Raw genomic sequence first — 26,575 nt, 5'->3', positions numbered from 1 at the left:
TTCACAGTGGCAGAACAGGTGCCTCTGGGAAACCAGGAAGCAGGATTTGAGCCCGAGAGCACTCTCCTTTCCCGTGGTTGCCAGCAACTGATCTTCAGAAGCATCACTGCCTCCAGGCCATGCAGGCAGAGTATGGACAGCCCTCTCCTCCTCCCTGAATTTGTCTAATCCTCTTTTAAAGTCATCAAGGTTGGTGGCCATCCTGTGGGAGTGATTTCCATCATTTAACTCTCTACTGTGTGAAGAAGGACTTTCTTTTATCTGGCCTGGTTCTTCCACTATTCGGCTTCATTGGATGTCCATGAGTTCCAGGTGTTATAAGAGAGGGAGAAAAACTTTTCTCTATCCACGTGGCATTATGCCACACTGTAACTCATATGCAATAAGATACCCCAATGAAGTGGAGAATGAAGGACACAGCCCCACCTGGGCAGCCTTCTGAGAGCCATGTGCAACTGGTGGGCTAAGCTATAGGCAAAAGTAGGCAAAGCCATTTTACCTTGGTAGAACAGGCTAGTTTCTACACACGCCCCTCTCTATCCTTCAACCAGAGTTCAAGAACCCACTCCAGCTGTGCAAAACTACTGAAGGAGGCTGGGTCTGGGGAGAGCTCCAGATCCCCAGAGAATACAGGATCACATTACACATCACTCCTAACCTAAGGCCAACTGAAAGGCCACTTACTTTATGCTCTTCAGGTGAAGTTTTCCCTCCAGAGCGTTCATCAGAGCACTGATATCCATGCCAACTTCACTTTTGGAAAAGCTAGAAAGGAGCAGAGTTGCATATTCAGTTTGCAGCTAACTGTGCAGGAGGGAGAGGAAATGGCAACCTGAAGTAATGCAATAAGAGCCTGGGGCCCAGATACCAGTCTTCCAGTAGGTCAAGGGCTTCTGTAGAGGCCATTCTCCAAGCCCCTTTTGAAGCAGGGGCAGGTTAGTGTAGGCACTAAGGGAAGGGCCTTTTCTGTGGTGGTGTCCTGACTTTGGAATTTTCTCTTTAAGGAGATGCATCTGACACCGATGTTGCCATCTTTTTGGTATCAGGTTAAGATTTCCGTGGTTGCCCAGAAGTTTGCCAAAACTGATTTTGTTCCTTCCTTTTATGGGTGTGGGTGTGTTAGCTTGCTTGTTGACCCCTCTGCCGCCGTCTTTCCAGAGACAGTTTTCAGAAGGCCTGTGATTTATTTTACCCAGGGGTAAAAAGAGATGCCCATCACAGTCACTCGCATACTGGATATCAAACTTACTCAATGTCTTCAATAGTGTGGCATTGATGCAATGCTTCAGCCAGGTGCTCCATTCCGGGGGGAAGGAAACTGCAACAGGTTAACCTGGAAATTCAAAACCAACCATTGCAGGTTTAGGGTAGTCAGCAGCTTTCTTTCCACTGAATGTAACCCGGCCCAGTCATTTGCAACCACAGGATGGCAAATGAGACATAAATGTAAAATGTCACCACGTGGCTATAAAATATCAAGAGGCCATGGCATAAACAAACATAAACACTCAATCTTAATGCAGAGCACAAGCGATGACCATTTTGCGCACGTCCAACTGATGTGCGGCCGCCACCAATGCATGGGTCGTTTGGGACTTGGAAGAGGGCGGAACAGGGGCGGGGCAGGGCTGGCTTTTTCATGCTTATTGACATGTGCAGATGCCAGGAATGCAACCCCTGCACAAATTGGAGAGCTGTGTTTTGGTTCACATTATGGTTCGAGAAGTACAATTTTGACAGCTTTTGTGAGTCGTACGTTCCCAGCCCCCTCCTATATACCATTAGAAACTTATTCATTCTCTGAGTCTGGATTAAACCAGTTTTATATCAGTTTAACTATCATGGCTTCACCAAAGGAATATTGGGAAATCTAGTTTGATGAGGGTGCTGATAAATCTGCTGAACTTTAAGAAATGCTGCAAAGTTTAGCCTGTGTATAGTAAATTACACCCACCATTTTGGACTTGTGCCATTCCCCTCCCTTAGAGACACTGAACCATTTTTCATAAATAGGTTTCCATCTAAATATATTATTTAGTGACTACTTGATAGTTTTAAAGTCATAATAATACGTAACTCCACCCATTTTGAATTGTCAAGCTGGAGAGACTTTGCATAAGTTTACACTACTGGTATTTAACTCAAAAAACGTGCGTTCAAGCGTCCCTGGATCACGAAAGAGAATTGTGTATGAAAAGCCCAGCATAGAAAATGAAAGCATTTCACAATAAAGAGGGGATGCGTGTGACGCTAGAGAGGTTCAAATCCTGGAAGCTGCCAGTCAGAGACACACAACAGGCACACAATCCAGAGCACGCAGTGATTCATACCTACCCAAGTTTCTTCAGTGATGGAAAATGTGGCAGTGTGTCAGAGATGGTTTCTGCTTCAGCATTAGTGAACTGTACCTGAGACCAGCTGTAACGACAAAAGGACAGGTGTGATACATTCACAAGTAGTCACTGGGAAAGCAAAAGGCGATATATCAATAAGGCAGCCTTGTTACATTAAAGCATGTGTCGTTGGGGGCCTATGTAGAACAATATTTTTAAAGTGGGAAGCCATACAACATCAGAATAGTCTCATTTCGTCACCCCCTATCCTGTGAAGGGTTAAGTGCTAAGGCGGGCATCCCCAAACTGCGGCCCTCCAGATGTTTTGGCCTACAACTCCCATGATCCCTAGCTAACAGAACCAGTGGTCGGGGAAGATGGGAATTGTAGTCTGAAACATCTGGAGGGCCGAAGTTTGGGGATGCCTGTGCTAAGGCAAGGCCATGCTTCACACCCTCCCATGCCACCCACCCCTAGAGAGACCCCATGGAGATGTGTCCAATGTCTGGTGATTTCAAGTCTGGCTGCGGCCAGCACCACAGCAAGCAGCTCTCTGTGATCGAAACAAAAAGCAAAGAAACCCCACTGTGGGAGAGACACACACACCCCACTCTTCACACTCACTTTAACGCCCAGAGTTGTCTACATTTCTCAATGAGCTTCGGCAGAAAGCAGACTCCTTTGGCTTCCAGTTCACACTGATGCAACCTGCAGGCCCCCCACACAGACAAAACGCACAAAGAGAACACAGAAGGGCAACTTAAGCAGGTGTTGCCTGTGCATGGACAGAGGGTGTGGAAACTGGGAGGGTCCCTGAGTGGAAGATTTTCAAATTAAGCTGAAATGACCGTTCCCCACATAAAAGGGGAGGTGCATTTTGTGCAGTCGCGTGCAGCCCCCTGGGATCCCTGGGGCAGCCCTGAAGTTCGGAGGCCGGCACTGCCTTCCTGGGCTGGATACTGGTAGTTTCCGCCCATGCAGTTACCTGTCCAATCCAGCTCAGGGAGACGTTGCCGGGGGGATTGGCCAGGTAGGAGGAGGTAACCTTACCTTGAACACAGCTGAAGCAGAGTCATTCCTGGGAAGCATTCGATGGCTCCAGAGCTTTCCCACCCTCCACTCCCCCCCAAAAAATTAATAATTGCATTACAAGTTATTTTCTTCCACAGGCGTACACGCACGCAGGCGCTGCTACGACAAGGCTGCTGTTGAAGGGCCGGAAAGGAATTTTCCCTGCATTGGCAGGTTTCGCCTTTCCCATAGCAATTCGTCACAACTTTGGCGGATGCAGGCCTTGGGTGGAATCCTTTAGTCATCTACATAAATTGCGGCAATAACAGGGTTCCTGTAAATGGGGCTAAGGGGGAGGCATTGACCATACGCAATAGGCTGTCATTGCCCTCCCTCTCCAGCGGCTGCGATCGGGGGGGGGGCGGGCTATGTGCTTGAACATATGTTCTCCAGAGCTAGTCCAACCCCCACACATGCTGGATAACCCTGAAATTACCCAGATCCCTGGCTGGGGGCTGGGAAGGATATATGCCCAATGCCTAAGCCAAGGTCTCCCTACATCTGAATTCTTAATAAAGTTGTGGCCAATTTTAATCCCATAGAACGTGGTCTTGTGTCATCATTCCGCTCGGGGGCTGCCTGGGGCTTTGGGGGACTCTGCCTGACCACGCAAATTGATTTCCACCACCGCCACCTTCGTGTAGGGTTTCTTTGTAGTCATTTGGCCACTTTAGTGCATTGGAATGAACAAATGTTTAGCCTCATCATGAGCGCTGGGATCATGGTATAGTACAATGAGCAACCATCACACCAGCCAAAGAACAATGACTTCCTCACCGGCTGACCACAGACTCCACTTTCTCCTCCTGACGAGGAAATTCCTGTTCCACTACGAAGAGGGCCTGGTCTCTCCTTAGCCTAGCCAAAAATGGAAGGAAAAATCAGGAAAGCTGAAACAAGTTTGCCCTGCCTCGTAGAGGCTGCCCAACAGAAACTGAAGAACAAAGTGCTATTTGCGCTTTACTTGTGGTTACAGCAGAAGAAAGTGGAAATGTGTGGAGAAAGTGGAATGGGGCCTTTCACCCCACTTCCAACGTTGGATACCTAAGTTGCCCCTCCCTCTGACATCTTTGCATTGTATGGGCTTGAATGCAAGGAATCACAGAACTGTAGAGTTGGAAGGGGCTCCAAGGGCCATCTAGTCCAACCCCCTGCAATCCAGGAATCACTGGCAAAGACTGGAGGTAAGACAAGAGGTATGGTACACTCAGCTCCATCTTCCCCAGGGAGATCTTTTCAACCCACTGTGTGGCCTTTTGATCTGGATTCATTTCCCATAGGACAGCCAGGCAGCTCCAGAGGTTTTAAACTATAGAGCCCAGCCAGCACAACCACAACCACAGAGGAGCATATGCCACAGTGGCTGCACCTAGCAAAGGAACGGGGAGCCTGAGGACCCTCCAGATGTTGTTGGACTCTCACCAGCCCCAGCCGACAAGTTCCCCATTCTCAGCCTAACCTGTTTTGGACCACATCTCCTATCAGCCTCAGACAACATGGTCAGTGCTCAGGGATGCTGGGTGTTAAGAGTCCAACCAGATGTTCCCCATCCCTGATCCAGAGTTTGCTTTGAGGTGCATGTTAAAATACAGAAACATGTTCTTGGGGAGAAAATTATCTCCCTTTAAGGCTTTCACAGGATTTGTTCACCATCTTTTTCTGCCAACCATGTATTTTATTCCTCAAAGAACATCTCAAGGCGGCAGACACACAGAGGAACTAATTACGTGATGGCTGTGATGTTTCCCTGGACTTCTGCAGCCAACTTCAGAAGGATAATGATGCTTTCATCTTTCACCCAAGGCTCTTCGATGCTGCAATGTAAAGGACACACATATGTTGCATTGTTTGAAGATTGGCTCACCTGGTTTTGTTTGCTTGTTTTTTGTTTAAATACAGTGCAACCTTCTATGTACACTTACTCAGAAGTGAATCCTGCTGAGTTTTGTGGGGCTTATTCCCAAGCAGGGATGCCAGAGGGTTTTGTTTTATATGCATTTAGAAGCAAAACCAACTAGGTTTGCACTACCCAGACTAATAAATGGAACAAAAGCAGCTTTCCTTCCACTTTCTGAATATAGTTCTTGGCCCCCAAAATGTATAACAATGCATATAAAATGGCATTTAGGTAAAAATGCATGTAGAAGTGTGTGTTTTGTGGGAAATATTCATACAAAAATAATGTTGAAGGCTGGAAAGAGATTGACCTGACTGTTCTTATTCCCAGGTAAGTACTGGGTAGTTTGGTCTCAGATATGACAATGGATGTGGAGAAAGGCAAAAGCAACCCAGTTTTGGTGGGTGCTTCATCCCCACCCATAATGTGGAATTTGGCCCCCAGCTAAGATTTGAGCTAGGTCTCCAAGACAATTACTCAGACAAACACAAGATGCAGTGACATCCACCAGCTTGGTGGCTTTAAAAGTGCATTAGATAAATTCATGGAAGGAAAAGGCTATCAATGGCTACCAGCCACTACAGCTACATTCCTTCTTCCCTGTCAAAGGCAGTAGTGGTTCTAAATACCAGGTGGGCAGAATGCTGTTGTGCTCAGGCTTGCGCTCATGGACTTCCCATGGGCATCTAGTTGGTCACTGTGAGAAGAAGATGCTGGACCAGATGGGCCCTTGGCCTGATCCAGCAGGTTCTTCTGGTGTCCTTACAGTTGCATGGGAGCAAATCCCACTGAATGGACTATGTCTGCTGATCTGCTGAGGGGAACCTGTGTTTGCTGAATAACATAGGTGCCAACTCCCAGATTGAAAAATCCGGGATTGGAAGTCGCGCCGCGACCAGAAGTCGTGCTGATGCCATTTTGGAACTGGGCAGAGCAGCACCGGAAGTCACTTCTATGCATGCTCTGCCCATTTCCAAAATGTCCGTAGTGCCAGAAATCGCTTCTGCGCATGTCCAGAGACTCCAGACGTGCACAGAAGGAGCCTCCCCGGGCCAGTAAGAATCCAGGGGATTTACGGTTTTTTTTTAAAATCCGGGCTGCCAGGGAGAAACGGCTGGAAAAATGGGGATTTCCCGGGGAATACGGGAGACTTGGCAGCTATGCTGAATAATAGGATGCAGCATGACATTTGCAAGAGCAACAGAAATTCCAAATACGACATCTTAGAACATGCTTTCAAGAGGTTCCTAGGGAGACAAGGGGCTGCAGCGACTGTGCACCCCATGTAACTGTTAGATACACCCTAAGCAAAAGACTAGAAGCAGAGTGGAATCTCTGACAGCTTGAATTCAACTGGATGACAGAAGAGAAATGCTTACCCTATTCTTAGCATGCCCTTTGATTTCCTTAAGGCCCTGAGTAGATCTTCTGCACTGCTGAGCATCATGCCATTATTAGCTGACCTAAGAGCAAAGATAGCAAATCTTTTGAGGGGGTCTTATTATTACTCTGTTCTTAAAGGAACCAGAGTAGTGTTTCACGTCAATCAGAATGGGACTAGCATTTATGACAGAAGTAGAAAAACTCACGTGAAGTTGCTCAGAGCAAGGCACTTGCTCAGAGAAGTGGACAGCAGCGCCAGATGTTTTGCTTGGAAACAGCACTGCTTCATGCTGGAAGAAAGGAGGAATCGAGTCAAGTGAGCTCCTGTGGGGTAGGTCAAGAACTTAGAGTGATTTCTAAAGGCAGTCCATCTTTAGAAACACAATGTTTCTAAAGAGATCCTCTAGACCAGGCATCCCCAAACTGCGGCCCTCCAGATGTTTTGGCCTACAACTCCCATGATCCCTAGCTAACAGGACCAGTGGTCGGGGAAGATGGGAATTGTAGTCCAAAACATCTGGAGGGCCGAAGTTTGGGGATGCCTGCTCTAGATGACTTGGAAGGAGGGCCAAAGCTCACTAAGAGTATCTGCTTTGCATACAGAAGATCCTAGGCATGGGAAGGGGAGAAATCCAATTCATAGTTAAAAGCAAATTGATACAATTTGCACTTTCTAAAACAGTATGAGAAACAAAACACTGCCACCTTTGAAAATTTGCACTCCGCCAAATTTTGCTATGCACTTCTCCAATCAAATAATGTTTGCAAAAATGCATAGATTGGTGTGTGTGTGTGTGTGTGTGTGTGTGTGTGTGCATCAAAATGAATATATTGATGAAAATATACAGATATGCACTTTATTGGGAGAAATTGCTTTGAGAAGTTGCATATAAAAAGGTGATTACAGTGGTACCTCTAGTTATGAACTTACAGTAATTCGTTCTGGAGGTCCATTCTTAACCTGAAACTTTTCTTAACTAGAGGCGTGCTTTCACTAATGGGGCCTCTTGCTGCTGCTGCACCGCCAGCACACGATTTCCGTTCTTATCCTGGGACAAAGTTCTCAACTCGAAGTAACTCTTCCAGGTTAGCGGAGTTTGTAACCTGAAGCATTTGAAACCTGAGGCGTTTGTAACTCGAGGTACCACTAGTTACAGGTAGGTAGCCATGTTGGTCTGCCGTAGTCAAAACAAAATGAAAAAAAAAATCCTTCCAGTAGCACCTTAGAGACCAACTAAGTTTGTCATTGGTATGAGCTTTTGTGTACATACCTCTTCAGAGGTATCCGAAGAAGTGTGTAGGCACACAAAAGCCCATACCAATGACAAACTTAGTTGTTCTCTAAGGTGCTACTGGAAGGAATTTTTTCATTTTGTTTTGAGATACCACTGTATTAGGAAAAAATTGCCCATAAATGCTGAAGAATTTTCATGATTTAAAATAATTTGCAGATTGCTTCATAAATTTGAAGAACTGAATTTAATATTGGAAAAATGAGAAACTGAGAGAACCAAAATAGGCAGGTCCTTCCACCCTTGTTCCAGGTTCTATATCTAGCATTAGCTACAGCCCTTTCCCATCTATGGTAGATTCTTTACTTCATGGCACAGTGCACCTGACAAGTGAAGGCAGCATTTATAAATATAAATAAAATTGAATTCATGCTCTGTTATTATGTGTGTAAGAGCCTTCAGAAAAGCCTCCCCCACCCTTGTTTTTGCTGGTTTATTTGTCAATCAAGTTTCTTTTCTGAGCATGACTCCTGCTACTAAGGCGGAAAGCCGAGAGAAGCAACTCACAGAGGGTGGCAACAGGCAACCTCATCTGAGTTAACCTCCACTGTGTGTCTGCATCAGAAGTGACTGGGTTATTGAAACACATCTGATGCAAGAATACAGTAAATTACTCAACCATAGCAGAACAAAAGAAGCAAACCACACAGAGAAGCAGCATGCTCCCTCTTCCATGGATGCTTTGGGCTTACGGAGTTCATTAACTTACTTCTCGCTGCAGGCTAGCAGTTTAGTCATGCCTCTGGCCCCTGACCACCACTGACATGTGGCCCCTAGAAAGCTCTCCATAGAATGCAGACTTTGGGCTGAAAAAGATTCTCCGCCCCTGCTGTAAAGACTGCCCTGCTCCATCTCGCAAGGGGAGTAGAATAATGTTCAAATAATTACCTCAGGATCTTTTGAGGTTTATCTTCTCTCACTAGGGTGATCAGCAGTGTTGCCTCAGAGCACAAACTGCAAAGAGAAAGACACACATTTTTAGAAAAACAAAAACGGGTGGAAGGCAGCTTTAAATGTTGTTCCACCAATGTTTACTCTCTGGTATTTCAACATCCTTTTGAAACAATCTTACTCCTCTCTCTGTTATTCCAACACTTCCCTTTCTGCAAAACCTCTGAGTAGCTTTCCACACCAGTCTTTCCTTGAGTCTTTCCTCCCATCAGATGTCAAAGAAATAAACAACTATCTGATGTTTAGAAGACATCTGAAGGCAGCCCTGTTTAGGGAAATTTTTTATGATGTTTTAATCTCTTGTGCCTGGCATGCTATGGTCCATGGGGTCACGAAGAGTCGGACACAACTAAACGACTAAACAACAACAACAAATCTCTTGACACTATTTACTGTAACCCTGTTCATGCAGAACAGCAGAGGCATTTGCAACATTAATGTGCACTGGGACAACTATCGTTGCAAAGTTGACTGAATCAAATACAGTAGTACCTTAGACTGCATATCAGAAAACACATTTGAAGCCTACCCACTGCTTTTGATTAGAACAGTGGTTCCCAACAGTTGGTCCACAGACCCCCAGGGGTCTGCGAGCTATGCCAGAGGGGTCCACAAGATGCTATTAGAATAAAAAAATATATTAAATATATTTCGTATGATAACAGATTTTTTGTTTTGGCCGCTTCCTGCATGAGCAGAGTCTAGCGCAAAACTAGAATTAGATAGAGGCAGTAGTTCTGCTGTATGCCGTTAGGTGGCGCTTTACAAACACTACTGTTTTGCAAAGAGGCAGCGCGTGCATTCTACTAACGCTCACCTCCCCAAGATGCTTTGCGTGCGTCGGCTTCATTTGTGCGCTACTGCGCAGGTACCCTGTCTTCTCCATTCCCCTCCCTCCTCCCTGGCGCGCGCTGCCTCTTTGCAAAACAGTAGTGTTTGTAAACAAAGCGTTGTTTTTCGTGGAAGCTACAGTTCGCGTAGTTAAAAATGGACCGTTGGTTAAAAAGTGGTTCGTTAAAACGACAAAGGCCTACAGATGAAGAGGAAGAACTGTAAAAAAAACGTATAAATATAAAATATAAAAAGACTCTTAATTTGGCTCTCACTTTTTAATTTTAGGATTAGGAATTAATGGGGGTCCTTGTCACAATAGCGGCTCGATGAGGGGTCCTCGAGAAATTTTTGTTGGGAACCCCTGGATTAGAGCAAGGTGTGAGGCCGCAGTCACACAATACATTTAAAACACTATGGCGCCACTTTAAACAGTCATGGCTTCTTCCCCCAAAGAATTCTGGGAACTGTAGTCTGTTATGGGTGCTGAGAGCTGTCAGGAGCCCCCCAGATTCCCATCACAGAACTACAATTCCCAGGGTTCCCTGAGAAGAGGGACTGGCTATTAAACTGCACTGAGGAACTTCCGGTTTGGCGCCTAAAGCTCCGAGGCAGCCCAGCTTCGCGAGGGGTGGGGAGCCACGAGAGTGACGCGGCCCCCCGAAAGAGCCCCAGATAGTGCTTTCTGGGGATGAAGAGCTCAGCAGTGCTCCGTCCGCAGCCCCTTTACTCCCCGGTAAGCTCGAGAAGAGCCCCGGAGAGAGTAGAGACAGGCGATGCGGGAGCCATTTTGAGCATCAGCTTACCCTCGCGGGGTGAAGCTCTGAGCCGGCGGAGGAGAGCGGCGGATTCTTCTAAAGTAAGGATTTGATCATTTGGAAATTGGGAAAAAAAAATGATGCTGATTAGAAGAATTGGCAACAGGTTGTAATTTAAAAAGGAAGTCGATTTCCCCCCTCTGAGAGACAGCAAGGCAGTGAATTAGCCCTTAGCTGTCAAAAGGAACGGAAGTTTTCAATTTACTTGGAAGTGGACCTAAAAGCTCCTCTGTAGCAGGCACAGGGGAGAGGACTGATTTTAATGGAATTGCCTGTAAAACAGTGACATTGGTAAAAGAAAGTCCCTTTGAAAGCTGGACCCGGGTCCCAGTGAATGGACTTGAGAATAATAAATCAATAAAGAATTGGACTAATATATTGGAGCTGGAAACTAGCAATTTGGTTGTATTTAAAAAGCGCTGCAAAGATATGGAGAAAGGTTCTATGAGATATGTGCAGAAAATGGAGTCTTCAAAAATAAAGAAGGAAGAGTACACCCAGTTCAGCCAAAAAAAATGGCGATTGGTGAGTTGGAATTTGATCCCTGCCATTTCCGGTTGTTCAAGCAGCTAGATGCATATGAAATTCGAGATGCCTGAGAAGGACGTGGCCACAGCAACACCACAAGACCTTGTTTTGCAAAAGATTTTTCTAGTGCTCCTGGACATCAAACAGGAGTTAAAGGAAAATAAAGAACAGCTGCAAGAGACTAACAAATTATGGAGAGATAGAGACAGTGCAAAAGATGTACAAATACAAATCTTGGAAGAAGAGGAACATGAAGAATATAATGCCCCACAAGTGGGAGATGTGGGGCAGGACTTAGACATATCTCAAGGGGTCCTCAAAAAAGAAACAGTGGACACTGCTGAACTCCTAGTGAGAGGGGGAGTTCAGGGTAAACACTGGGAAATGGAAAGAAAAGGGGGGGAAGAGATTGGTGTGGAGATTGACAATGTAAAGAATTGGTTTCGATATATAGAGAGAAAAAAGAGTGCAAAGGAAGAAGGGATGGACTGGGCAACAGGTGTAGTTATGAAGGGGTGGCAGAAGCTGTGGAAAGAATATTGGGGTGGATTTGGGAAAGGGTGGGAGTAGGATGAATAATTAAAGAATATTTTAAATGGATGGATATGTACGGTTCGATCTGGGTATGACAAATGGAATTCATTGAAATGTCTAGGAGATTTGGCTACAGCAGTAGGGGGGATGAGTCTAAATAACTAGCAAGAAGGAAGGAGGATAGAATATTCAAGAATTGAAATATAATACATTCCTGGTAAAGAATAATAAGTTAAGGGAAGAATTATAAGATATAAGAATCGAAAAATAGAGTTGAATTAAGTTTGGGAAATGGAAGAATAAAAAACAAATAGATAAATAGATAAATATAATTGTTATGTGTAAAGTAGAAAAGTTAATTGTAAGTATCAAAAAGGTGTAAAATAATAATGTGAAAACTGCTTAATTGATAATAAATAGGGAACCCAGAGTGGGGGGAGTCGGGGAAGTCCAAATTGTTATGATAATGGTTTGAATTAAGAGGTTTTTGTTTATTTTATTTTATTTCTTTTTTTCTTTCTTTTTGGTCTTTTCAAAATCTTTTTTCTTTCTTTCTTTTCTTTTTGTCTTTTCTCTTTGTATGTGAATGTGTGTAATTTGGTCACGATGTTTTTCTTTTATGTTGTTAATGGAAAATGAATAAAAATTATTTATATATAAAAAAAGTTAAACCACACTGAGAATTGTAGCTCTGTGAAGGGAATAGGTGTCTCCTGGCAACTCTCAGCACCCTTCACAAACTACCTCTCCCATAGTTCTTTGAGGTGAGCCATGATTGCTTTAGGCGGTATCACAATGCTTTAAATGCATGGTATGAATGGTGGGAGCCCCAGCCCTCAAAGCGCCCAGTCTCTTCATTCCACACATGCACAGCAGTCATAGAATCATAGAGTTGGAAGAGACCACAAGGGCCATCCAGTCCAACCCCCTGCCAAGCAGGAAACATCATCAAAGCATTCCTGACAGATGCCTGTCAAGCCTCTGCTTAAAGACCTCCAAAGAAGGAGACTCCACCACACTCCTTGGTAGCAAATTCCACTGCCGAACAGCTCTTACTGTCAGGAAATTCTTCCTAATGTTTAGGTGGAATCTTCTTTCTTGAAGTTTGAATCCATTGCTCCCTCCTCCATATGACAATATTTCTCCCTCCTCCATATGACATCCTTTCATATATTTGAACATGGCTATCATATCACCCCTTAACCTTCTCTTCTCCAGGTTAAACATACCCAGCTCCCTAAGCCATTCCTCATAAGGCATCGTTTCCAAGCCCTTAACCATTTTGGTTGCCCTCTTCTGGACACGTTCCAGCTTGTCAATATCCTTCTTGAACTGTGGTGCCCAGAACTGGACACAGTACTCCAGGTGAGGTCTGACCAGAGCGGAATACAGTGGTACTATTACTTCCCTTGATCTAGATGCTAGTCAATCAAGCCACTCCCTCTATCTCCCACCCATTTCTTTATGCTTTCTGCCATGCTCTCATTAGGTGCAATTGTAAACTTTGCTCCATATCTGAAAGTTCACCCCTTTCTGAATCCACATTAAAAACCCTTTCACATTAAGTTATCCCCCAACCATCCCTCCCTCCCTCTCTCTGTTTTCCATCTCCTGTTTAGTTCCAAGGGACAAGCTATATGTGTTGGGCTTGGGGGAGATAAATTACAAGCAATTATACCTCACGTGAACTTCAGCCACATTTTGGCACGTGGCAAAGACATGAGCGAGATGGAGAATGCCATCTTGCGAGACCCCGTTGTGGTTGATTCTATGCAGAAGGGGGGGAGAGGAAAATGTTGCAGATTATTTTTCAGTGTGGTCTACAACAGTGTGTGCAGTTTTTTCCCATTCCACTCCAAGACTTGTCAGATACCTGCTCAACAGCCTGGACCTCCCACCCAAGGCAAAAGTTGCTTTGTACATTGTCCCATTGTAAAGCAGATCAAGAGGGATAGCAGAAAGAAAGGGGGACAACGTAGCAGAATGTAAATGGTGTTTCTATACCCTTTCTGAGATTATATCCACCATCCTAACTCCTGTTCGGGCAATGGTCCCATGACTCCCAGGTGCCAGTCATTAACCTAATGACATTCAGGTACTCAATCTTGACAGGAAGATGGAGGGTCGTCAATATACTTAGACACCCACACTGCCTATTTTCACCCTGCAAACAGTCAGTAAGTGTTCCAGGCCCTTGAACACACTGATTGCTCCTTAGGCTGTTTTGGGGGTTCCCTTAGGTTAGGCCCCCCCTAAATATTTCATATGCTCTGAGAACCTTGTTATTCCTCCAAGCCTGCAGACACCTCCCCCTAAATGACGTAGAATTTTGGCTGCATATGGAATGGCACTCACAGCCTGAACATTGGAATGATGTTCCACCAGGGATAGGATACCAGAAAATTGGGGGGTGGCTGAAACATAGGAGGCGGCTACATGTTACAGTGCAACCCTTCACCTCACAGGCTGGATGTTCCTTAGAGATTCAAACCTATGGAAAACAAGCGCAAAGCTTTCCAAGTACTGTGCTCTCCCTTGAAGGTGCTTAGCAAGGTTTATTGTTAGCTCAAAGTTTGTTCCAGATGATGGGAAGCACATTACGGGATGGTTTGAGAATGTCAGTAGCTGTCAGTGTGTATGTGCAAGTTGTTGTTGTTGTTTAGTCGTTTAGTCGTTGTCCGACTCTTCATCACCCCATGGACCAGAGCACGCCAGGCACTCCTGTCTTGCACTGCCTCCCGCAGTTTGGTCAAACTCATGTTCGTAGCTTCGAGAACACTGTCCAACCATCTTGTCCTCTGACGTCCCCTTCTCCTAGTGTCCTCAATCTTTCTCAACATCAGGGTCTTTTCCAAGGATTCTTCTCTTTTCATGAGGTGGCCAAAGTATTGGAGCCTCAGCTTCACGATCTGTCCTTCCAGGGAGCACTCAGGGCTGATGTGCAAGTTAAAGAGCCAGAATTGGGCTTAGGGCACCTCCCACCCCACACCCCCAATCCCATAGCTATCCCTCTTGCACCCACTTACTTAATCAGGCAGGGAATGTGGGTCCTCGGCAAATGTTCTAAGAGGCAACGTAATCCTTCATTGCCAAGATGGTTTCCAGAAAGGCTGAAAAGGAAATAAGCAGACAGAGCTCTCCTGGATTTGTATACAGAAACCACCACAACAGTCCATTATACATTTCTATGGCAAGTCAAAGTTAGTGTCCCAGCAATGCCTGAATAACAGAATCACAGAATTGCAGAGTTGGAAAGGACCCCAAGGGCCATCTAGTCCAACCTCCTGCAATGCAGGAATTGCAGCTAAAAAAATTCCTGACAGATGGCCACCCAACCTCAGTTCAAAAGCCTCCAGCAAAGGTGTGGCATGATCCTGGCTCATCATGGTTGATGCATTCATAGCCACAATGGAGATCACACTTACTCCAGTTCTGCAAGACGGTCACACTTCTTGAAGATGGGACACAGCTCTGTGATCTCGCACTTGCCGATGCCACAATCAGTTAGTCTGTTGGAGGGCAGACAAGTAAGAAAGCTAGACGTTAGTCTTTTAAAAATTAAGAATAATAATAATATGATGAAAGAAATGATGGAAATGTAAAAGGAAAACGATAATGGCTGGTGAAGTTTATCCCATCCTTCAAGAGCATGAACATTATTTATTTAGGTGGACTGAGAACAACATGCTCAAAGCCAACAATCCAGGAGGATTTTCAAATGGCCAGGAGGAAAAACCCAGCATGTCTGAAGGAAGCAAAATTGCCATGAAATAAGGATTATCGGTTTGCACATACCTGCAGCATATTTCTTGGCTTTCTTTACTTTTCACAAAATGCAGGAAAGCATTTTCACTTGATCTATAAACACACAAGGAAATACCTTGACTAGGAACTGAGGCAGCCTTCATCCAGACGTTATTGCACTACAACCCACATCCTCCCAGGTGACTGGCTATTCTGGCTGAGGCTGATTGGATTAAAGTTAAGGTTATTCCAGATCCCTGCCTCCCCCATCTCTGATTTCCACCCACTTCACTTTCTTTGGAGGGACTAAAAAAGTAAGATGCACATCCAATTGCCCATCCCAGCACAGGAGAACATCTGCCGTTCAGTGTATTCTAGTCAACACTGAATTTCTGCAGCTGTTGGGTGCAATGTGGTTGAAATGAAAAGGAAAACAGTAGAAATAAAGGGATGGAATTAAGAACATAGTAACTTAAGAAGAGTCCTGCTAGATCAGGCCAATGGCCTGTGTAGTCTAGCATCTTGTTCTCACAGTGGCCAAGGAGATGTGTATGGGAAGCCTGGACCTGAGTACGACAGCAGTGCTCTCCTCCCTGGTGATCCCAAGCAACTGGTATTCAGAGGCAGGCTGCTGCCAACACTGGAAGCAGAACATAGCCATTGTGCCTGGTAGCCATTGATGGTTTCACTGATCTAAGGGTTACCTATTATGGAGCTTCTTCACCTAGAATTGCAGCAGAAGTGAAGGCTCTGTTCTTTTGACTCTTGGGGATTAAGTTGGAAGGGGAGAGGAGGTCAAAGGTTCTCCATGTCCTGAAATTCCTGGGGCCTTGACCCTCTTACCTGACTTCCACTCTGCAGATTCTCTTACATTGGTTTACTGAGTTGGCCAGCAAGCAAACACAATGTGATGAAAACTTGCTCTCTGTTATGCTGTAGGAGAGAGGTAGGAAGAAGCAGAAATGTCCAAATGTTGAGTTGAAAAATCAGTCCGTGGATACAAATCGGCAATAGATCAACTGCGCATATGGAGCCATTGAAAATATGGCAGTTAATCAGCAAGGTCAGCAATTCATTATTTCTATTACTATTTGTTACATTTATTTATCACTTACTACAAAGAGGTCTTAAAGTGACTTATAAGTCTGAAAGCATGCCTGATACCAAGTTAAAAACATATTTACTTCTTGGGGGGAGGTGATGATGGGGGGTTTTGTGAGTGTGTCAAGAAGACACACCAAGGTGGCATCTCAACATCTCCAAGAAGCTTTCTTAAATGTTGGCTGAGTTGCAGTCATTCTCTCTCAAAGAACTGAACACTCACTAAACGAGACAGTGTATCAAAAAAGGGGGTCAACATGTTAGGGTTGACCACGGAAAATTCCAGGTAAAAATGGTTAGAGTGAATCAGCCCATACTTAAGTGTTTCCCAATATCGGGAATATAATGTAGCAAACCTGGGCAATCTTGACCAATGTGGTGTCCTCTAAGTGGGCTACAATTGGACCACAATTCCCATCAATTCCAACCAAGTAGGGATGAGTAAATCTGTCAACTTCAGTTTCCCTCAGTTTCTCATTTTCCCAATTCTCCCCCACCCCTCGTTCCAAGGCACAGATCCTCATGATATTTACATAACATCCTTCCCCCAAACCAACACCTTTTAAACGATAGAAGGGCAGGCCCTATCATTTGACAGAGTGCAGTGGCCTCCTCAGGCAGCAAGCTGCATTTGCGTGTCATGAAAGAGCAGTGAATTCTGAATCTTCTCAGGTATTTTTATTATTACTGATTTTATTTTTATTGCCAGGGAATAGGAAAGATGTTTGTGGGTTTATTTGCCTCTGGCAGCCTTGGACTGTGAGAGGGAAAAACAGCAATAATCGTATTTGGGTCATCCCTGGGGATCTGTCTGTTAGAATACTGGAGTGGAAAGCCCAGTATTCTTGTGATGTGACTGCCCTCCGTGACAGAAAGCAGCACACATTTTTATTAGTTGCAAAACTAATTTATTAAGAGACAGATGCAAGCTGCCATCTGTCCTCGGTCAAAAGTGAAAGCAAAGTGAGGAACAAAGAACATCACATGACAGGAGTCGGGTTACATCCAGGCTCCTGCGTGGGGGAAAATACAGTCACATAAAGTAAACAATACAGTCACATGTTAGCATCTGTGCCATGTAGAGGATTTATGCTAACACTGTCATGTGAAGTTTCCTTGGGCTGAGTGAGACTGCTGGGCCACCTAGCCCAACAATGTCCACTCTGACTGGTAGCGGTTCTCCAACGTGTCAGGCAGAGGCTCCCATCTGCCAAAAAAAGGCAGAGGCTCCCAGACTCACCTTAAGAGCTCCACACTGTTGAGGTAGGGCAGGAATTTCAGAAGTCGTTCAACACTTTGATCATTCAGTGAGTTGCCGGACAAGCTGCATAGCCAGGGTGGAAAATTCAAAACATTATTATTACCAGAACATTTACGGTATATCCACTTTTCTTCCACATAACACATTGTGGAGTACATGGTTTCCCCCTTCTCCATTTGATCCTCACAACAACCATGTGAGGTAGGCCAGGCTGAGATACTACAACTGAGCAAATGTCACTCGGCTACATGGCTGAGTATAGACGTGAGCCCTTGTCTCCCAGGTCCAAGGCCAACACTCTAATCACTATGCCACATGTTCAACAAACATGTTAGAAGAAGGAAGTCTACTATGAACATGTATGATGGGGGGAAGCCATGCCCAATAGCTTCATAAAAGGAGCTAGGTGGGCCTTCTTAGGGAGGGAATTCCAAACTTTGGGTGCAGCCGTTGTGAAGGCCCTGCCTCGTGTCCCTGCCAAATGAGCCTTAGAAATTGACAGAGCCGCAAGAAGGACGTCTCCAGAAAATCTGAGGACTTAGGCAGGCTCATCCTATACTCACTTGCATTATTTCTTCCTCCCGAAGAGCAGCTTATTCCCAAATTGCATTATGGGAAAATTATGCATTAAAACACTGAATACCAATAGGAATTTAGCTTTGTGTTCTTATTGTGTTAATCTGGCTACATAAACTGAGCAGGACTACGGGCTTTAAATGAATAGGAATGGTTCATTCACACAAGGCCTTCTTGACCTTGATCACTTACTTGATCTTGGTCAGTCCGGAACATGTACTTAGACGTTTAAACAATCGGTCAACATCCTTTAGGTCCATCATACATTCCTTGAGACTGAAACACAGAGCCTGTTTAGCACTTCGAATATTTAAATCAAAGTTTACCACAGCTTTATTTCTATTTGATAGGTCTATTGGAGAAAGAGATGAGTTAAACTGAGGGATCGTGCATGTCCTTTATTCAGGAACCTGTAACATCAGCAAAATGCAATTAAATTATTTTGTGGGGGGAAATGTTGAAACAAATTGTATTATTGTTATTAGTAGTAATCAAATGTTGAAGCAATATAAAATACCTATAAGTAAAAATAGAAAAAAACAAATGCTGAAACAGTATCATCTTCACTAAGACCCAGGCTAACTTCTGAAGTCCAAGCATTAGACCATCATTTTTTATTTTTGTTAAAAACACAAAAAGGTATTTTCTGTAAGTCTGTGCAGGATTCCAACAGTGGAAGACAGGAATATTGTTTGTTTGCTTTATTTAGATGCTAATGCATTTGATATTACAGTAATTGCAGTGTTGTTGTTTTAAATGCTACTGTGATTATTGTGAGGTGCTTTGAGCTCAGCATTTGTTCTTGGAAAAAGCAGAACACAAATATTAATATTTTTGAAAGTATAAATGAACAGCTAGCTGACTATTCCTTTGTCAGGTTCCTGGCAAGTCGTCCAGTGGGAACCAATGAGCACCAGTGGTCATGAGATGGTCTTCTTGTAGCTGGACTCTCCCTGTGTTTCCAAATGAGATATCCAGTAGAGACTGGGGGAGGCAACACCTTCCCTGCTAATGTGCACCATGTTAACAGTTTTGCAATAGAGAAGGAAGAAAGGGAGACAACTGGCTAAATGCTGATTACCATCAAGCAGACACTACATTGCTGCTTCACTCCTAACACAGGGATAGGGAGACAGACAGACACACTGACACACACACACACACACACACACACAGAGAAGCACCTTACCAAAAGCAGCGGTCATGGATTGAGTTAGGTACCGAATCCAGCAGCTCCCTTTGATGCTCACTAGTCACACTGAGCATTTGGGGACTGAAAAGAAAAACTACCAAGTTAGTCAACTTGAAGAGACATTTGGATTATGCTTCCAATATTCTCCTCATTTGGATTTCTCCCCTGGGGAAGACTGGAAATCTGAGTGCCCTGGTATTATGAATCCTTCATTCTTCTCGATCGCTCCATTGTCAATCACTGGTTTTTGTAGCATATCATCTACCTGCAGAAAGTTCTTCCTAACGTTGATTAGGAATTTCATTCCTTGTCATTTGAATTCATTTGGTGGGGTCCTACTCTCTGGGGGAGCAGAAAAGAAGCTTCCTCCATCTTCCGTGTGACAGCCCTTCAGATATTTGAAAAATGACTGCCATATCACCAGGTTACACACCAGGCCCAGGTTCCTCAACTTTTCCTCGTAAGGCTTGGTTTCGAGACCCTTTATCATCTTGGTCATCCTCCTCTGCCCATATTCCAACTTGTCAATATCCTTCTTAAATTGTGGTGCCCAGACTCCAAGTGGGGTCTGGCCAATGCAAAATAGAGCAGTACTATCACTTCCCTTGATCAGGACACTATGCTTCCATTGATGCAGCCTAGAATACAACTAGCTTTCTTGCTGCTGCATCACACTGTCAACTCGCGTTAAGTTTGTAGTCTGCTTATTCCCCTGGATCATTTTCACACATATAGCTGCCAATCGTATATTTGTATACCTGATTATTCCTGCCTAAGCGCAAAATTTTTCATTTGTCCCAACTGAAATTCATTTTGTTAGTTTTGCCCCAGTTCTCCAATCTGCTAAGGTCATCTTGAATCCTGATTCCACCTTCTATGGTGTTAGCTACCCGTCCTAGTTTGGTGTCATCTGCAAATGTGATGAGCAGCCCCTTTATTCCTTCCTTCATCCAAGTCATTTATAAAGATGTTGGACAGCACTAGGCCCAGGACAGAATCCCCACTGGTCAATGGTCTTCCACCCCAAGATGTGCCAACAGGCAATACCTTTACCTCATTCTTTCCCCAAATGTTAAGAGAATTTTCTGGGTGCTTCCCAAACTGTAATGAGAAAGAGATTAGAATATCAACTTGGAATTCATGAATTTGAATCTGTTTTAACTACATGTGTTAGAATACCTTGGTAAATTGGATATACAGTTGCTGTTGTTTTAAATAAGCTACCTTTCCCCCAATATCTTTGCAAACAGGATTTCCCTAGGAACCCCTGTATTGTAGTCTTCTTTTTTTAAGAATGGATTAAATTTTACTGTTTTGTACCACAGATATAGTCATTTTTCATTTTAGTCAACAATTAGGTATATTCAATAGTGCCTTTTCCTAAAATGATATAGAAATGTTTTCATGTTACTGGAGATATTTTGCAAGCTGTTGGGAAGATATGAAGGAAAAATGCGTACCGAGGGGAGGGGTAGTCCTATAATTGTTGTGGTTGTTATTGCTTACGGTTATTGCTTGTTCTGCTTAAATGCATGTGTATTTTTTACTACAAATTTAATAAAATTATTCTTTTTTAAAAAAAGAAGAAGAAGGGGGATCAAATGAGCAATACTGTGACCAAATGCAGGAATGTTTTTACTTTTCAGACTTCTCTGGCAGGAGAAACAGCTGCTGGACCTACCATAGCTCCATGGAGGTCATATGTTCCAAGTCAGCAAAGCATTGCACCAAGCAAAAGGCCCCGTCCATAGACATGTTGTTATGATCCAGCCTAGAAAGTATGAAGGAGACCCAAGTCTGCAGAAGAAGAAAACTGCTATATAGAAAGTGCTCATATCAGAGGTTGGTAGTACTGTGTGGGGAGACCTTGGAGCTCACTCTGCAACCCCCAGATGTTGTTACAAGGCCCCTGCTCCAGGCTAGCTGAGTTCTCCACAAAAGCACTCCTGTTAGTGGCTGGAGATTCACTTAGTGGTGGCATGTGCCCATTAAGACCAGCAGGGATGACGGGAGTCGTAGTCCAAAAACATCTGGGGACCCATTAAGGTTGAGAAAGGTTGTTCTAAGGGATGCATTTCCAAAATGAGCTACAGTTTCTCGTTTTCTTGGGATTGTTAAAATGGGGTGCTGTTGGTCTTGTTACATAAGCTGTAGCTTGGATAATGGTGGGGATTTATTTGATAAGCTCTTGCTTTCCCCAATAGGGCTGTTGCGAGTATAAATGCAACATGTAAGCCAACTTGAGCTTCATGGAGAGAAAAAGCTGGGATATAAATGCAAGAAACTAACTAACTTCACCCCAGCCACAACCCCAGTCAAAAAAAAACCCTATGCCTGCAATTCACAACAAGTGATGTCCAATTAATCATACTCAGCACTCTAGAGCTATTCAGAGTGTGGCAAACCTAGGATATCGCTCAATGGTAGAAGAGTTCCCATTACCATCCTTATAAAAACCTTGCATGTACCCCTGGAGTCCTGATTCTCACTGAGGTGGCAATAATTTGGGCCATCCCACTTCAGCCTGGACGTTTGGGTTGCACATGACTGAAAGGTCCTCCATACCAAATAAATAAATAAATTATACCCCACAGGGAGAAAAGTAGCAGTTCAGAGAGAAGGCTCACAGCCTTGCCTTCTCCCCATGAAACGCTTCGTTTCTATGTGCAGGGAATTCTATGGGCACACACTGCCTCCACCAACCATTATGTCAGCAACCTTAATACAGTAATATAATACACTCCATCAAATATAAAACGTCAAAGAAAACAGACAGGCCCAGCAGATGAAACAGAATCATGAGATAGTAACATTATGTACTCAGAACAAAAGCCTGCCAGGATTTTTTAAAAGTCTTCACCATCTGGTGAAAAATAGCAAGAATGAGGGCCAGCTGAGCCTCCTGAGGACTCCTCCACAAAAGCTCTTCCCATCTGTGGGACGCTCTCCCCAGGAATACACCCTTGGCACCAGCTGGACTGTAATTTCAGCACCAGGTAATAATGGCTTTATTCTCCCAGAGATATGGGCAACTTTGATTGAATGGTTACAGTTACTCAATCTAGACATGGCCAGATGTCCTTTTACAAGTTGTTATTCTACTGAAGTTGTGTGCTGTTTAATAAGTTGTTATTATTTAGTATTTTTATTGTCTTATAAACATTGCAAATTTATTTTAGACTTCTGCTTTTAGTATAAAGCAAAATATGAATCTAATAAATCAGATCAAGGAGTTCCACAGTTTGGGGGAAGTCACCAAAAAGGCCCTTTTCCTCTTGCATCAATTTGTCTCCTGTCAGTCGATTAAATACAGAGAATCTGGACTTTCACTTACGTTAAAGAACGTAATTCGTTCAGATGAGGAAGGAGCTCAGCCACCTTCAAGACACCTGGGTCGCCCAGAGAATTTTTGGACAAGCTGCAATTGAAAGGAAGGCAAAATTACTTTTTCACTTTGTATTTATACATTATAATATGGATTTTCTGGCAGGATGAATTAAATTAGGTACAATCTATTTTCATTTCCCTCATTCCTCATGGAAGACGGAATGATTCACAGCAAGAGGAACACCAACAAACCCCAAAAGGAGAGATGCCTGTACACCCTTTTCAGACATTTGTGACATTTACATGGAATTGTTTGTGTTGGCATGTGAATGTCAACATTCACCAAAGCCTGGTTATTCAGTGCAAGGCATAATTACAAAAAAAGGAACTTACTCTAATTCAGTTACACCAGTACACCTCCTCAAGGCCAAGCACAAGTTCTTCAGATCTCCATTTTGAAAATTATTGTCCGTCAAGCTGGAAGAGAAGGCAAATCATTCTCCAGGTGCTCTAAAACCAGGTGTGTTTTCACCAGGGACACAGGAAGCTGCTCTAAGGTTGTTTTCTGCTGCTCCAGAGAAGCGGACATGGAGCAATGGATTCAAACTACAAGAAAGAAGATTCCACCTAAACATTAGGAAGAACTTCCTGACAGTAAGAGCTGTTCGGCAGTGGAACTTGCTGCCAAGGAGTGTGGTGGAGTCTCCTTCTTTGGAGGTCTTTAAGCGGAGGCTTGACAGCCATGTGTCAGGAATGCTTTGATGGTGTTTCCTGCTTGGCAGGGGGTTGGACTGGATGGCCCTTGTGGTCTTTTCCAACTCTATGATTCTATGATTCTAGCCTCAGAGTCATAGAGTGTTTGGTCCGTCCAGCTTAGTACTGTTGGCACTGACCAGCAGCTGCTCTCCAGGATTTCAGGCGGGGGACATTCCCAGCCTAACTTGGTTTCCCTCCATAGGTTGTTAGAGATCAGCTCCCATCACACCTTAACTACTGCTGGCCCTGCTTAGGGATGTGGGTGAAAATTGATTCCATTTGCATTTAAAGCCAAACCGAAATTCACACTTTTCAAATCTCTACAAAGACCAAAACACAGCCTTCTTTCCAAATCCACACTTATCCAAATTTTGCAATGCAGCTCTCCAACCCACCAGTGCTTACAAAAATGCAGGTATTGGGAGGAAAAGGTGCATAGAAACGAATAAGTTAGTGAAAAGCAACAAAAGAAATGCATTACATTAAGAGAAACTGCTTGGAAAAATGTGTGCATTAGTCAAAACCATACACAAAAATATGCTCATTGGGAGAATTTGACACTGAAATGCTGAAAAATTTTCAAAGTTGGCTCCAGGCATGTCTGCATGAGGACAGCATCCCACAGATGTTCTGATGAATTAAGTAAACAGCTTTAGAATTCTTTGGAGAGGTAAAGTGGCGCTGAAATGATTTAAATAAAAAAAATAAAGAAATGAAACATGTGGACTTCAATACTGATTTTTTAAAAATTGCACATTAATACAGAAATGAAACAAACTTACAAGTGAACACATGCAACATGGACATGGACCCAGAAATAAACTGATCTGTCCATCCCTCCCGACAGACCAGCAGGCAGAGATGGGCAGTCTCAGGTGTTCCAATGTCTGAATGACCGAGGAGTTGGATCACAGCCAAGAGTTTTATAAGGCCAGGTAAAACCACCATGGCCCCTTGTACCACCTGGCGTCTGCTGAACTGAGAACTGCAAAGCCACCTTCTGGCCATCCTCGGTGGTGGTGCTGAAGTCCAGCAGCCAACAGCTCCCTTCTCAGGAAAAGCTACCATGCTAAGGCAGAGGAAAAAGGCTTCTGGATCCGTCTGCCAATGTCCCTGATATAAGACCCCCAGTGCCTGCCTTGCAATCATGTTAACATGCAGTGAGCCATTATACCCCTAAAAGAAATAAACTGTAAGCAGAAGCAACTGGGGTCACCGTACCATATTTTCCTTGCTGTTGCCCCCAAGAGATGTCCACCTGTGCTTGACAGCGCAGTGATAAATGAGGAACTCCTGCAGCAAGGACAAAATGGGAAAGCATTACTAAAGGGGGATGGGGAAGGGGAAGGAAGGAAATATACAGGTTTGTGACAGGACATAACTGTCTAACAGTGGCAATATGAACATGCACAACTGACCAAGTCTGCAAGAGTGACTAAGCCAAACCTTGGTTTATTGCAAATGAGAAAGCAAGAGAAGAGATCATCGAGGCTTTGCCCTTCCTCCAGACCTTTTCCTGCTCTGCTGTGTGCAAAGCCTTGGCTTGGCTTACTGAACTACGTGAAGTTGGGCTTGTGATCCTTCTCGGTCCAGAAAAGCTACAAGCAAGGTTTATGATGATGTACCTGGGCTGAGCACCGCCAGCAATGTCTTTGCCAATGAGGGTCAAGATTGCAGTTTCGTGATGAACACTAAAGATAGGAGAGAGAGATTTCCATAATGCCACACCTGGTTTAATTGTCCACAAACCCCAAATCTGCCTGCTGAACAGGAGGCTGAAAAGACTGTAAAACCGGGGGGGGGGGGTGTCCTTTCCTAGCCCTGGGCAAAGTTTGTATCGGGGTGGGATGTCTGCATGGAAGATAGTTTGGGATCATGCCTGCTGCTGCCCCTGTTCCCTTCAACATGGGCAAGTCCCATGCTTTTATGGTGACATACGATTCTAGGATTAATTAAGGTTGTAGTCCTAACATCACTCATCTGGAAGTTTTACCCCACCAAATTCCCTGGGAATTACTTCTGAGGAGACATGGTTATGACTGCACTGTAATATATCAAACAACAAAAATGGATAAAATCCATCAGGATTGCTTTAAACTGAATGACAGCCCTAATTTCAGCCATGTGGAAATGCCACAAGATCGTTCAGAATGAGCAGAGGCTATGGCCAGTGGATATTGGTGGAAGGTGAGGGACCAAACACAAACTCCGTCCTCCCCTCCCCCCCAGCATTCCCCGGGTTTTCTTGGCTTCATTAAAGGCATTGCAGCCTCCTTAAGCAAACCAAGCATCCCTGGTCTTGGCAAGACTGTTAGGATCCCTAAAGATCTCTCCACCCCAACTAGCCAGTAGGAGAGCCAGTGTGGTGTAGTGGTTTATGCAAGGTTAAAGGTGACTATCTGTTTAAGGAGAAGCACACTTTCCTTCCAGGCAAAAGTACATTCAGTGTGTGGGTCTGAGCTTTAAATGGGCACACTCAGGCTGGCAGAATTTAATATATCATGAAATGAAGAGAGCTGTTACACCCTGCCTCCTAAAAGTTGCTTCTACATGCCATGGAATATCACAATGACTTGGTGTGGGGGGGGGAGAGAGAGAGATTGTGTTGTCAATAAGAGATGAGCACCTTTTTCTTGATTGAATGTATGCTTACCTGGCTTTAAGCTTCACTATATTTGGACAAAGACTCATTGAATTCAGGAGACAAAAGATGCTCTTCAGAGACAGCTGGTTGTTGTTTAAACTGCAGGAAATAAAATCACAAAAAACCCCAAACACATTAGCTTCAGGAAAGTCCTGCAGCAATAAATACCACATTACTGGAGGTCTTAATAACATAAAGGTAGAATATGCTATATGTTCTTAGATTAAGTCTCTTGATTTGCTACTTTAAAATAATTGCATGTAGCAGAGCTGCTGCTGCTGCTTCCTTTTTAAAGGACCTCTGCTGGTGACCCTGGAAAGACAGGCAGACCAATGG

At 44.1% G+C, this 26,575-nt stretch overlaps 1 protein-coding gene across 7 annotated transcripts in view; it reads right to left on the bottom strand.

The window, feature by feature from the left end:
- NLRC5 (NLR family CARD domain containing 5) overlaps positions 1 to 26,575 on the bottom strand; it is a 58,820-nt gene that overhangs the window by 11,060 nt on the left and 21,185 nt on the right. For 5 of the 7 annotated variants that reach the window (XM_035118264.2, XM_060275886.1, XM_035118266.2 and 2 more), the window contains exons 15-38: positions 26,249 to 26,338; positions 25,221 to 25,286; positions 24,817 to 24,888; positions 23,233 to 23,316; positions 22,847 to 22,930; positions 21,194 to 21,283; positions 20,566 to 20,613; positions 19,510 to 19,593; positions 18,513 to 18,596; positions 17,724 to 17,807; positions 16,226 to 16,315; positions 15,434 to 15,496; positions 15,064 to 15,147; positions 14,665 to 14,748; positions 13,317 to 13,406; positions 8,865 to 8,930; positions 6,891 to 6,974; positions 6,681 to 6,764; positions 5,132 to 5,218; positions 4,182 to 4,262; positions 2,958 to 3,041; positions 2,335 to 2,418; positions 1,250 to 1,333; positions 685 to 765 (exon numbers count right to left, since the gene is read on the bottom strand). In XM_035118264.2, coding sequence (XP_034974155.2) covers positions 685 to 765; positions 1,250 to 1,333; positions 2,335 to 2,418; positions 2,958 to 3,041; positions 4,182 to 4,262; positions 5,132 to 5,218; positions 6,681 to 6,764; positions 6,891 to 6,974; positions 8,865 to 8,930; positions 13,317 to 13,406; positions 14,665 to 14,748; positions 15,064 to 15,147; positions 15,434 to 15,496; positions 16,226 to 16,315; positions 17,724 to 17,807; positions 18,513 to 18,596; positions 19,510 to 19,593; positions 20,566 to 20,613; positions 21,194 to 21,283; positions 22,847 to 22,930; positions 23,233 to 23,316; positions 24,817 to 24,888; positions 25,221 to 25,286; positions 26,249 to 26,338 — 1,932 coding nt within the window. The remainder of the gene's footprint in view (positions 1 to 684; positions 766 to 1,249; positions 1,334 to 2,334; positions 2,419 to 2,957; positions 3,042 to 4,181; positions 4,263 to 5,131; positions 5,219 to 6,680; positions 6,765 to 6,890; positions 6,975 to 8,864; positions 8,931 to 13,316; positions 13,407 to 14,664; positions 14,749 to 15,063; positions 15,148 to 15,433; positions 15,497 to 16,225; positions 16,316 to 17,723; positions 17,808 to 18,512; positions 18,597 to 19,509; positions 19,594 to 20,565; positions 20,614 to 21,193; positions 21,284 to 22,846; positions 22,931 to 23,232; positions 23,317 to 24,816; positions 24,889 to 25,220; positions 25,287 to 26,248; positions 26,339 to 26,575) is intronic. The other 2 variants (XM_035118268.2, XM_035118269.2) reach the window with 2 other exon arrangements.

This window comes from Zootoca vivipara, chromosome 6, assembly GCF_963506605.1.
Source record: "Zootoca vivipara chromosome 6, rZooViv1.1, whole genome shotgun sequence".
NCBI lineage: Eukaryota > Metazoa > Chordata > Lepidosauria > Squamata > Lacertidae > Zootoca > Zootoca vivipara.
The sequence above is the reverse complement of the archived record's forward strand: the minus strand, read 5'-3'. Positions and strand labels throughout refer to the sequence as shown.